The 12,854-nt window shown below is 37.7% G+C and overlaps 1 protein-coding gene across 4 annotated transcripts in view; it reads right to left on the reverse strand.

Annotated features, from left to right (window-relative positions):
• The window catches only part of TLK2 (tousled like kinase 2), a 118,178-nt gene that overhangs the window by 57,003 nt on the left and 48,321 nt on the right, over window positions 1-12,854 (reverse strand). For 3 of the 4 annotated variants that reach the window (XM_077853898.1, XM_077853897.1, XM_077853895.1), the window contains exons 6-7: window positions 12,432-12,527; window positions 3,010-3,177 (exon numbers count right to left, since the gene is read on the reverse strand). In XM_077853898.1, coding sequence (XP_077710024.1) covers window positions 3,010-3,177; window positions 12,432-12,527 — 264 coding nt within the window. The remainder of the gene's footprint in view (window positions 1-3,009; window positions 3,178-12,431; window positions 12,528-12,854) is intronic. The other variant, XM_077853896.1, reaches the window with a different exon arrangement.

The raw sequence follows: 12,854 nt of genomic DNA on the forward strand, positions 1-12,854 counted from the left end.
ACTGAGAATTATCAAATATATCAATTCTTGACACTGATAGGTCAAAAGTTTTATTTTGTTATATTTTGCATTTTTCATGTTATTAGTCATTTTTCTCCCTGTAAAATGGTCTCTCATGGCCTTTTTTGCCTATTCTTTTGGAAACTGTTTGTCTTTATTGATTCAAAACATTTCTTATATATTATTGTCAACTTTTGCTTTCTGCTTTCTTTATATTACTAAGCTTATATCCTGGCTGTAGCTACAGAGAAGCAAAGAGATTCAGAACTGTACCAAACCACTTAGGTCTTTGGTTTTCATACTATTTCCCTGTTCCTTCTTCGGACGTGATCATTTTCTAACTCCTCTGCCATGTCTTTTATACATGAGAACAATCTGGCTGTAGCATCTGCAACTCCTCTGACAGGCTGAGTGTACTAGCTGATAGGACTGAGCAGGTGGTTATCCATGTGCACCCATCCCAAGCCTGCATCCCCATACCTTTTATGGAATACTCATATTAGGGGACTGAGTTTTGCTGATCAAAATCCTGTGTACTTGTTTAAGATTTTATTTATTTATTTGAGAAAGAGTGAAAGAGAGAACACAAGCTGTGGAGAGGGTCAAAGGGAGATGGAGAAGCAAACTCCTTGCCAAGCAGGGAACCAAGATGTGGGGCTCAATCCCAGGACCCCAAGATCATGACCTAAGGTGAAGGCAGATGCTTAACCAACTGAGCCACCCAGGAGCCCCCCTGTGTACTTAACATGTCTGTCAAATAGTGGGCACTCAGTAAGCATTTGTGCAATGAAGAAAGGGAACTCCCCTCAAGTGAAATGGAGGTAGCTTCTAAGGCAAAGAAACCTCTGATTATCCAAGGTTTTACCTAAGAATGTTAGATCTAAGATGAAGATTTAATAGTCAGTGAATAGTAAACACACAATGTAATTTACATATACACACAAAGACAGATTCTTTAAAACAATACTATAGAGAACCATGACATTCTCAAACTATGGCATACTGCTGTGAGTATATATATATATATATATATACACATATATTTATTTATTTGGGGGAGGAGTCACAGAGGGGCAGAGGGAGAAGCAGGCTCTCTGTGGAGCAGGAGCCCAATGCGGGCAGGACTCGATCCCCGGGCCCTGGGATCATTACCTGAGCCGAAAGCAGATGTTTAGCCACCGCTTAGCCACCGAGGCACTCACTGTCAGTATATTTATGTTTCTGTTGTGCTTCTTTTGCCACCCACAGATAAAAGTATACTGTCTTCATACAACAAGTCTCTCCATTCCTAAAAAATTCTGTAAGTTTAAAAGTTGTAGTATCTCTTCTTTGAGGAAGAGCAATAACTGTAAGAAAGTACTCCAAACAGGGGACGCCTGGGTGGCTCAGTAGTTGAGCGTCTGCCTTCGGCCCAGGGCATGATCCCAGAGTTCCAGGATCGAGTCCCACACCAGGCTCCCTGCGATGGGCCTGCTTCTCCCTCTGCCTATGTCTCTGCCTTCTGTGTCTCTCGTGAAGGAAGGAAGGAAGGAAGGAAGGAAGGAAGGAAGGAAGGAAGGAAGGAAGGAAGGGAGGAAGGGAGGGAGGGAGGGAGGGAGGGAGGGAGGGAGGGAGGGAGGGAAGGAAAGGAGAAAGGAAAGGAGAAAGGAAAGGAGAAAGGAAAGGAGAAAGGAAAGGAGAAAGGAAAGGAGAAAGGAAAGGAGAAAGGAAAGGAGAAAGGAAAGGAGAAAGGAAAGGAGAAAGGAAAGGAGAAAGGAAAGGAGAAAGGAAAGGAGAAAGGAAAGGAGAAAGGAAAGGAGAAAGGAAAGGAGAAAGGAAAGGAGAAAGGAAAGGAGAAAGGAAAGGAGAAAGGAAAGGAAAGGAAAGGAAAGGAAAGGAAAGGAAAGGAAAGGAAAGGAAAGGAAAGGAAAGGAAAGGAAGAATGGAAGAAAGGAAAGGAAAGAAAGTAAAGAAAGGAAAGGAAAGAAAGAAAGAAAGAAATCCCAATAGTGTACAATGGGTCCCTAGCTAATTATTTTATAATTTTTATTTCCTTTCCTTAAGACACCCACCATTCTCATGGCCTCTTTAAATATACAACTACAGGCGGGTCAATGACTCAGAATCCACAAAGCAAATAAAGAGGAAATTCAGGTTATAAGTGGAGAAAGTAAACCAGCAGAAGAGAAAGAAATTTGGATCAGTGGTGACATGAGCTCTAAAGAGGCCCCCAAAAATGGAATAGGGCAATGGGGCTTTCTTTTTGCTTTACACCATCCATGGTTGGGCATAGAAAACAAGAAAAATAACAACTTTTGAGTCAAACTAAATTATAATTTGGCAAATACAAACAGGGTCAAATTTTCATAATACTCAAATTCTTGATTCTTCAAGGAGAGAGGAAGAAGCAAGGTGAAAGCAGCCAATGGGTAGCCAAATATTTTTGGAAAAAGTAACTGTGAAGAGGTGAGAGCATACAGGTCACCCAAATACCACAGAGGGGAATGACTGGCAAACAGGATACAGGATGCCTGCCTATACGCTAAAAATCTGACTGATCTGATAATGCTTCAAATATGTGATGCCAGGAGTTTGAAGATTTTTGTTTGTTTTTTTAATTAGACAAGTACTTTGGCTATAATGGAATTTGGTCTGTACCTTCTTTACTTCTCTGTCAACCTAAAACCACATTTCCTCTCCCTTGATGTGCTCAGACTTTTTTCTTTTAAAAATTTGTTTGTTTTTAAGGATTTTATTTGAAAGCAAGAGTGCACAAGTTGGGGGGAGGAAGAGGGACAAGCAGACTCTGTGCTGAGTGCAAAGCCCAAAATGCAGCCCCTGATCTGCTCAGATTTTAACAGTCTCTCTCAGCCCCTCATATCAAGGGAGACGAGTAAATTCACACTACCTTTAGAAGTCACATAGTTAGAAATGTCATCATCTCTTCACCAAAATAATTACTCAAACTTCATCAAGGAGCTCCAGAGCAATAAGGAAAGGATCTGCAATCAACTCAGCCCCAGTACTCACTGAAACAAAAGTGAAGCAGAGGCCAGCTCCCCTCTGTGCCAGCTGCTCCGTGTCAAGCCGAGGTTTTGCTAGCATCACTGACATCAGGGTGGGCAGAGCAGATTGCTCCTCTGACACCTCCTTTGCAGCGCTGCCATCTAAGCCATAGAGGGGCTGTTCTACTCGCCGCTGAAAAACATTAAAGAAAACACACAAATTACATGAGAAAGAAAACCTGAAACTGCCAAAACATGTTAACAGACTAAAACACAGTTATCGAAAATAAGAGTATTTTTGAAAAACACCTTTTCTGAAAAATATGGAAAGCATAACAGAAGTACCACTGGATTATAGCCTATCTATAAATCTGTGTTATCTTACTTGAATCATGTAAAATTACATTTTAATTGTTCTGTATTTAAATAACTGCATTTGCAGTTTACTTTGTAGAGTTCAACAAATCAACTTCATAATTCCCTTAAACCTACAAAAGAAATGTTATTTTTATCCTGTAGGTAAATGAAGATTAACACATTTGTCCCCTAATAGGCAGAGCTTATTTCACTCTCAATTCTATCCTCACCATACTATACTTAGATGCAAAAATTGAAAATAAATACAAGCAAAACAAGTTCCATAGAACACTAAAAGAATAACAACACAGTTATGTATAGTTTATTTCAGAAATGTAAAACTGGTTCATTATTAGCAAAACTGATATAATTCATTATGGTAATGGTGGGGACGGGGGGGGGGGGGTGGTGGTGGTGGTGGTGGTCGTGGTGGCGGGAATCAAGATTCTTCCCTTTAGATGCCAAAAAGGATTAGCATTGTTGGGCAACTCTTAAAAAACAAAAACAAAAAACACTGGAAGTATCCATCTTTAATACAAGAGAGTATTTCTTCAGAAACAGCATAAATTAATGGTGCCATACCAGAGACACTTTCATCAAAGTTAGGAAAACTAGACAAGGGCTAACATTAATATCACAATCATCTCAACATTATTATACAAGTTTTAGCTGATGTGATAAGGGGGAAAAATGAGATACAAGATTAAAAAGTGTCATTTTTGGATGATATAAGTATTCACAAAGAAAACTAAGCAAATCAACTGCAAAATAATAAAGAGTTGGGTAAGATGGCCAAATATTAAATAAACATACAAAAAACCAATAGCTTCTTCATATACAATTTATTATTATCAGAACATGTAATGGAAGAAAAAGTAGATTCAAATTTTTAAAAAATCTATAAAATAGAAATGTTTAGAAATAAACTTAAGAAATATGGGGGTTACATATAAAGAAAAAGCACAGTGTCACAGACATGTAAAACATGACCTACACAGTGATACCACTCTCCTGCATTCAAATTTCACAGATGTCAAATTTCTCTAAAACCCAATGCTTATGGGATCCCTGGGTGGCTCAGCGGTTTAGCGCCTGCCTTTGGCCCGGGGCGCGATCCTGGAGTCCCAGGATCGAGTCCCACATCGGGCTCCCGGCATGGAGCCTGCTTCTCCCTCCTCCTGTGTCTCTGCCTCTCTCTCTCTCTCTCTCTCTCTCTCTCTATGTCTATCATAAATAAATAAATAAATCTTTTAAAAAAATAAAAAAATAAAACCCAATGCTTAGGGGTTTTCATTTCCTTTTGGTTTTTTTTCTTTTTTTCCTTTTTGATGTTTCTCCCCCACCCCCAAGAAAAAGTATTATAGTGGTATAATCATCATAGAGGTTAACTCTTGCTCTCTTTTGGAGGGTTGTTTTTGTGGAATTTCACAGATTAATTCTGAGGTTCACTTGGAAATATAAACAAAATTAGCCATTAAGTTTTGATAAAGAATAGCAGGGATGGGGACACCTGGGTGGCTCAGCGGCTGAGCACCTGCATTTTGGCTCAGGGCGTGATCCTGAAGTCCCGGAATCGAGTCCCACATTGGGCTCCCTGCACGGAGCCTGCTTCTCCCTCTGCCTCTGTCTCTGCCTCTCTCTGTGTCTCTCATGAATAAATAAATAAAATCTTGGGATCCCTGGGTGGCGCAGCGGTTTGGCGCCTGCCTTTGGCCCAGGGCGCGATCCTGGAGACCCTGGATCGAATCCCACGTCGGGCTCCTGGTGCATGGAGCCTGCTTCTCCCTCTGCCTGTGTCTCTGCCTCTCTCTCTCTCTCTCTCTCTCTCTCTCTCTCTCCCTCTCTCTCTGTGTGACTACCATGAATACATAAATAAAATCTTAAAAAAAAAAAAATAAAATCTTAAAAAATAATAGCAGGGAAACTTGACTAGTTATTAAAATTTTTTTAAATTTTTTTTTATTTATTTATGATAGGCACATAGTGAGAGAGAGAGAGGCAGAGACACAGGCAGAGGGAGAAGCAGGCTCCATGCACCGGGAGCCCGACGTGGGATTCGATCTGGGTCTCCAGGATTGCGCCCTGGGCCAAAGGCAGGGGCCAAACCGCTGCGCCACCCAGGGATCCCTTGACTAGTTATTAAAACACACTACAAAACAACATAACTACATCAGTATAACACTGGTACATGAGCAGACTGATCAATCAGTGGCACAGAACAGAAAAATCAGGAACAGACCCCTATAATTTGGATATAAAATTTGTGATTTAGGGCAGCCCTGGTGGCCCAGCGGTTTAGCGCCACCATCGGCCTGGAGTATGATCCTGGAGACCAGGGATCGAGTGTCCTTTGTCGGGAGGCTCTCTGAATGGAGCCTGCTTCTCCCTCTGCCTGTGTCTCTGCCTCTCTCTCTTTCTGTGTCTGTCATGAATAAATAAATAAAATTTTTAAAAAAAATTTGTGATTTAATGTGTATTTCAGATTAGTAGGAACTTACTAAAAAGATGGCAGGATATTTTGCAGGTATTAGAAAAAATAGGAAAAGTAGAATGCTTCCTCATAGTACACATAAAAATTACAAGAAAATATAAACAAGTACTTTTATGATCTTCTGTGGTGAAGGACTTTTTAAACAAGACGTTCAAAATACAAACCATATAGGAACATCTTAGAATAACACAAAACCAGTAAGACATAAAGGAAAAGCACCAATAAATTTGATTCCAAATTTTTTTACCCCTGAATGGCAAGTCAACATAAAGTTAAAAGATAAAAGTACAAACAGGTAAAAATGTTTACCATATAAATGATAATAAGTTAACAATCTTAAAAAAATAATGTATTCTTATTCATCAGGAAGAAAAAAAACAAATACTCCAATAAATAAATGGCAAAGAGCCTAAATAAGCATTAAAAGAGGCCATTAAACTTGTGAAAAGATGTTTAATATCACTGAAGAAGAAATCTAAGGTAAAACAAAGTATTCTTCTCACTGACAAAGACGACAATGAAACTTCAGTATTAGGAGGCTATGCAGAAACTGGAACCCACAAACTGCTGATAATCTGCTAGCAATTAGGTGATGACATCTAAAAGTAAGCATATTCTTTGACTAGGGAATTACAGTTTGGAAATTTATCCGAAGGAAAAGAAATGCCTAAAGTACAGATATATAACAAGTACGTTCATTACAGCACTATTTATAGGACACAAAAATGTTCATAGGATATTGATTAAATAAATAAACAACAGAAATGAGGAAATCTATCAAATGAACATACACTATATGTTTATGCCCACTAAATTCTTCAATAATAGTTCTTCTGGAGGAGACTTTCTATTTTACCACTTCGACTTGGGCTTTCATAGTCAGCATGTATCACTTCATTAGGAAAAACTACGTAACACTCATTTTAGAAAATAAACTAACTAAAAAAAAGAAAAAAGAAAAAAAAAAGAAAATAAACTAACTGGGATTCCTGGGTGGCGCAGCTGTTTGGCGCCTGCCTTTGGCCCAGGGCGCGATCCTGGAGACCCGGGATCGAATCCCACATTGGGCTCCCGGTGCATGGAGCCTGCTTCTCCCTCTGCCTGTGTCTCTGCCTCTCTCTCTCTCTCTCTGTGACTATCATAAATTTAAAAAATTTTTTTTAAAAATTAAAAAAAAGAAAAGAAACTGAAATGATCCCAACAAAAGAATTTATTTTAATCTGTAAGTAGAATCCCATTCCTTGAAACCAACATTCCTATCCCAACCAAATGCAACTATTTCAATACAGGCTACAAAGCACTGGGATACCCAATCACGGCAATATTTGCACTACTTGTATCTCTGAAGCTGCAATACTAAAATTAATCATTCTGTTACATAATCAATAAATATTTGCCAAGGGCTGAAAGATTTTAGAGTATTTCTGGAAATACAGCAGGCTAGAATGTCTAAACCTTTTCTTAGGAAATAATCATAAAAACAGGGCAAAATAGGAAAAAAAGATATTAAAAGCACTGAAGAGTTGATAAAATAGTAGGGATCTGCCAGGGCAAATTCTAAGGGAAATTAGGAATACAAGACACATAAATGAAGCACCAAAGTCACATTTGCCCTAAGGGTACCTGCAGATCTTGAATCTCCATTTCCAGGGTATAATATGCCAAGCAGATAATCACAGGTACACTGATGGCAGGGGGTTCAAAAGGATACCCTTCACACTTCAAGTTTCCAGGGCTTCCAAAGTGTTACACTCAGTCAGGGAAAAGTGTAAACCAAAGAAAACTTTCCTCCACCTTCAGGGAACTACAAAGAAGTTGCCTTGGCAATGAAGGAGGCAAGGGCTCCCCTGAGAAATGTTAACACAATCCAGATCAATATTGAATGGGTGAATGAAACAAACAAAATAAATCAAACAAACAAAATGAAAGCCAAGAATTCAGTAATTGAAAGTAGTACTGGATGAGTAAAATTTCTAGGTACTTGGAAGAAGCAAACAAAATTTTTCCCTGGAGGAACACATCTTTGTCTTAGATCCTAAAGAAATTTCACAAATAATTTTTTAGGAACAATGAGCGGCACACAGTCAATAAAATGAAGCATAAAAGAAATAAAGCCCAGAGCAACAGCTAAGAAAAATAAGAAACAAGTAGATTCATAAAAACTTCAAATGTCAGAATTACCAAATACAGATTATAAAACAAGGTCTACTAGATTTTAAAAAAATGATAATAGAAGGCAAGCTTGAAAATATCAGCAGGGAACATAAAATAACAAAAATAAGAATTCACCGGGGTTAACTGCAATTAGATAAAACAAAACAGAGAATCTGGGAACTGAAAGGCAAGAAACTATCCAGAATGGAGCATTATGGAGACAAAAATAAAACAGAAAAAAGAAGTAAACAAAGTGACATGGTCCTACATAAAATTAATTGGAATTTCATAGGAAGAAGAAAAAGAGAACAGGGCAGAGATAATATCTGAAGAGACAATGCCTAATAATTATCCAGAACTGGTATGATACCCAACAAAGAAATCCAACAAATTACAAGCAAGAAAAATAAAAGGACACATCATAGTGAAACTACAGAACACCACATATAAAGATTTGTGAAGCAGCCAGGGGGAAAAAAACCCAATACTTTCATAGAAATAAGAAGTAAATGAAAGCTATTTTCTCAATAGTAATAATGGGAGCCAGAAGATGGTAATGATATATTCAATTATTAAGAGAAAAAAAATGCCATACTAATATACACAGCAAAAATATATTTCAAGAATAAAAACAAACTGGGAACACCTGGGTGGCTCAGTGGTTGAGCATCTGTCTTCGGCTCAGGGCATGATCCCAGGGTCCCAGGATTGAGTCAGTCCCACATCGGACTCCCTGTGTGGAGCCTGCTTCTCCCTCTGCCTGTGTCTCTGCCTCTCTCTGTCTCTCATGAATAAATGAATAAAATCTTTAAAAAAATAAAAATAAAAACAAACGGGACACCTGGGTGGCTTAGTCACTGAGCATCTGCCTTCGGCTCAAGGGCATGATCCCCAAGTCCTGGGATCTAGTCCCATATTGAGCTTCCCATAGGGAACCTGCTTCTCCCTCGGCCTATGTCTCTGTACCTCTCAGTGTTATCTCTTAAGAATAAATAAATAAAATCTTAAAAAATAAACAAACAAGAAAGAATAAAAGCAAAATAAAATTATTTAAGCAAACAAAAACCTAAAGAGTTAACTCTGCAGCAGATACATATAAAAGAATACTAAAGGAGCACTTTAAGCAGAGGGAAAATGACCCTAAGTGGAAGATATAAAATCCAAAAAGGAAAGAAGTATAAAGAGGTAAATGAACACTGACAGTATGAAATAATAATGTTTTATGAGGCTGGAAAAAAAAAGCAAAATACAAAAACATACACCACCACCACCAAGTTAGAAGCAAGTAAATGGAGTTAATGTTCTGATGTCATCCTTTCTCTGAGAGGAGGCTAAAGATACTATTAACATCAAACTTAAGTAAACTGAAGATACATGTGGTAATTTCTAAGAGAAACACAGACTAGGACCTAGCTACTAGTAGAGGATGAGAATATGAAATTATTACCCCCCACAAAAAAACCCAACCCAAATAAAAGAAATGAAAGAAAAAGGAACAGAGAACATGCAGGATAAATATAAAACACATCAAAAGATGGTACATTTAAACCCAATATAATGATAATTAAATTAAATGCAAATAAAATAAATGCTAAAGTTAAAAAACTACTTTAGACTGAATAAAAAATTCAGTTAGATATTTTTCAGGTATATTGAAAACATAATAATGAAAAGCCAATAGGATAAAAATGGAAATATCTATATCATACAATGATTTGGATATATGGAATATCTGAAATAATGCATTTAGAACACAATGTATCAAAAAGATGAAGAGTCACTTAATACACAAAACAAAAATATAAGAACTCTCACAACCATGAGAGATATGAATACATCTCTTAGTAACTGCTAGAACAAAAAGCCCAAAATCAGAATGCAGAAAATTTAACCACTGTGATTAAATGCCACGATTAACAAAATTGATTTAATAACAAAATGAAACTATTTTGTTTAGGGATGCATACATAGTCAACTGGTAAGGAATAGCAAATTATAATCACAAAAATTAGGACAGCGGTTGATTCCAGGGTAGAGGGAGAGAGTTGTAATCAGAGAAGACCATGCAGGTTTCCAGGGTGCTGGAAATATTTTACTTTTTGACCTAAGTAATGATTACATGGAGCTAACTTTATAATGATTTCCCAGAAAGATTTTTTTTGTGAAGGGCCAGACAAAAATTTCAGGCTTCTTAAAAGGCCACATATCATGTCTGTGATATATTCTTTGTCTTTACAATTCTTTAAAAATCTAAAACTCATTCTCAGCTTGCCAGGTGTGGGGTGTAGTTTACCAAACTTCTGCATTAAAAGGCTCATGTTTTAGGTTCTTTTTTGTTTTCAATAAAAAATACAAGAGTCACTTAGGGGGAGAAAAGCTAAAGTAATTCTTTTATCTATCGATTTTTCCTTTCCACAGTTTTGAGCATCTACTGTGTGTGCCAAGTACTACTTGGGGTGTTAGAGATTGAAAACTGAACAAGATACTACCTCTTCATGTCAAGTTGAGGAAAGAGTAAAAAAAATTATACCTTTATGTAAGAAGTACTGAGAGATGGAAACAGCAATAAACAACAAAGCAAAGTCCCTGCTCTCATGGGATTAACATTCTAGTGGAAGAAGATGGACAACAGATTAACCATATGGTTAAAAGTTAAAATATATGTTATTAAATAAAAATATTAAACTTATACCACACAACAATGACAGTGAAGATCTACAACAACATACAACAATATGGATGTATCTCATAGAAGAACTGTTGAATAAAAGAAGCCAGACATAAGATTATATATCGTATGATTCTTTTCATACAAAGTACAAAAACAGAAAAACAAAAAACAACATCTATGCTGTTAGAAGTCAGGATAGTGCCCATCCCCAGTGGCAGGGAGGGGGCTAATAACTGGCAGGGAGCATAAAAGGGTTGGGAGGGGGGCTAGTAATATTTCTTTCTTGTGTTGGAATACTTTAAACACTTTAATTGGTTGAAAAGCTAAGAAAAATAGGGGTGCCTGGCTGGCTCAGTCAGTAGAACATGTGACTTTTGATCTTCAGGGCTGTAAGTCTGAGCTCCACATTGGGTGTAGAGATCACTTTTAAAAAATTGGTTTCGTTTTAATAAATAAATAGTTAAAAAAAATAGGTACATAAGCCTCTTAAGACAATTACCTTAAAAACCTCAAATCTAACCAGTTCTACACATCAAATATTTCTAACATTTTTAAAGATTGACAAGGATGACGAAATGATAGCCAAATTTCAAGTTGAATATATTTTCCTCAGTGCTTTAATAATTGTAGTCACTCTAATGAACGCATGACTTTATGACGCGGAAAAGGGAAAGAAGTGCATTCTGAATATTCTAACGCAGCCAACTAAATCACTTAGGAAAAAGAGCACTATTACCCAACTCTGCTGAAGCAGCACAGTTAAACGAAATTCCTAAAAAGAGACCTAGCACAGAAACTGATCTCAGGAAGACCCCTTTTCTCCAAGATCCCAAAACAATACCTGAGACATCAGCGGCCAGAACACACTCTTGAGTACAAAGATCTTGTATCAACAAATTTTCCAAAGGCACTCAAGTAAATTAACACAAAACCCCGTATTAGTTAGCTAGCTCAGGGAGTTGCCATCTTGGCACCAGTGACACCTGGAGCAGGTAACTCTTTATTGTGGGGCCTGTTGTGTAGGATGTTTACCAGCTTCTCTGGCCTCTGCCTACTAGATGCCCACAGCTCCCTCCTCCCATCCTCTAGTTGTGATAAAAAATTACTCCAACATTGCTCCCTGTCCCCTAAGAAGTAAAATTACCCCCCAGTTGAGAACCACTAACTTGGCTAAAATGTTTTTTTAAGACCTTCAATTCTCACTTAAAGGAAGGGAACAGGGCTGCCTGCCAGGCTCAGTCAGTAGAGCCTACAACTCTTGATCTCTCAGGGTTCTGAGTTCAAGCCCCACACTGAGTGTAGAGATTATTTTTTTAAATCTTAAAAGGAAAAAAAAAAAAAAGGAAGAAAGGAAACAAACTTATCTCAAATTTGTGTAACATTAGCTTCTCTACCACATCACTGAGAAAGCCTTGAAAATAAATCAAATGCCAGGAGCTGACCAATTTTTTTTAAAAAAAACAGAATTCAGTTACAGGAACATATAAGCTTGGCAAGGATAAAAACCTAATATTTGAACTGGCAATTATTTCCTTGACAGGACACCGAGCTGTAAGCATAGAGGCAACTTATACTGCAAAATAGGGTTAGCTCTTGTAAAACATAAATTTACGGATACAGACTTGAATCTAAAGCGATTCACAGGTAATACTATGAATGTTTCTCCTTAATGTCTCATTCCCCTTGGGTAATTAATGGAAGAGAAACTGCTTGAGTGTTCCTGGGCTTCTTGTCTCCTACAACAGGTGTCAAATTTCTCCAGGTGAATGCTTACCGGTAAGGGATTGGATAAGGAATGTTGCGGTGAGGATCGTGCAACTGGTGGAACACTTCTGCCAGGGCTGGTTCCTGGCCCGCTTCCCCCAGCAAACTGGCCAACAGGGAAAAATGGATATGAATAATTCAAAACAGTACTATGCTTCAAATAAGGAGAGTAAAAGATTAACACACAAACAGGTCTTAATTATATGGCCCCTTTAATAAGTCAATACATCTTATGCTAAAGAAAAAATGCCATGTAAGTCAAATTCTGCTTTTTTCAATCAGATTTTAAGAAGGAGCTCCAGCAGAAATGTACCAAGATATAAAGAAAACATGGCTAGAAAGCTGAAGGTACACATGGTTTTGAAAGGACATCAGAGAAGAATGTTTTCCCTTCTTGTCTCAAAATACCCGAAAGCAGAATACAGTGATATAG

Source organism: Canis aureus, chromosome 16, assembly GCF_053574225.1.
Source record: "Canis aureus isolate CA01 chromosome 16, VMU_Caureus_v.1.0, whole genome shotgun sequence".
Taxonomy (NCBI): Eukaryota; Metazoa; Chordata; class Mammalia; order Carnivora; family Canidae; genus Canis; species Canis aureus.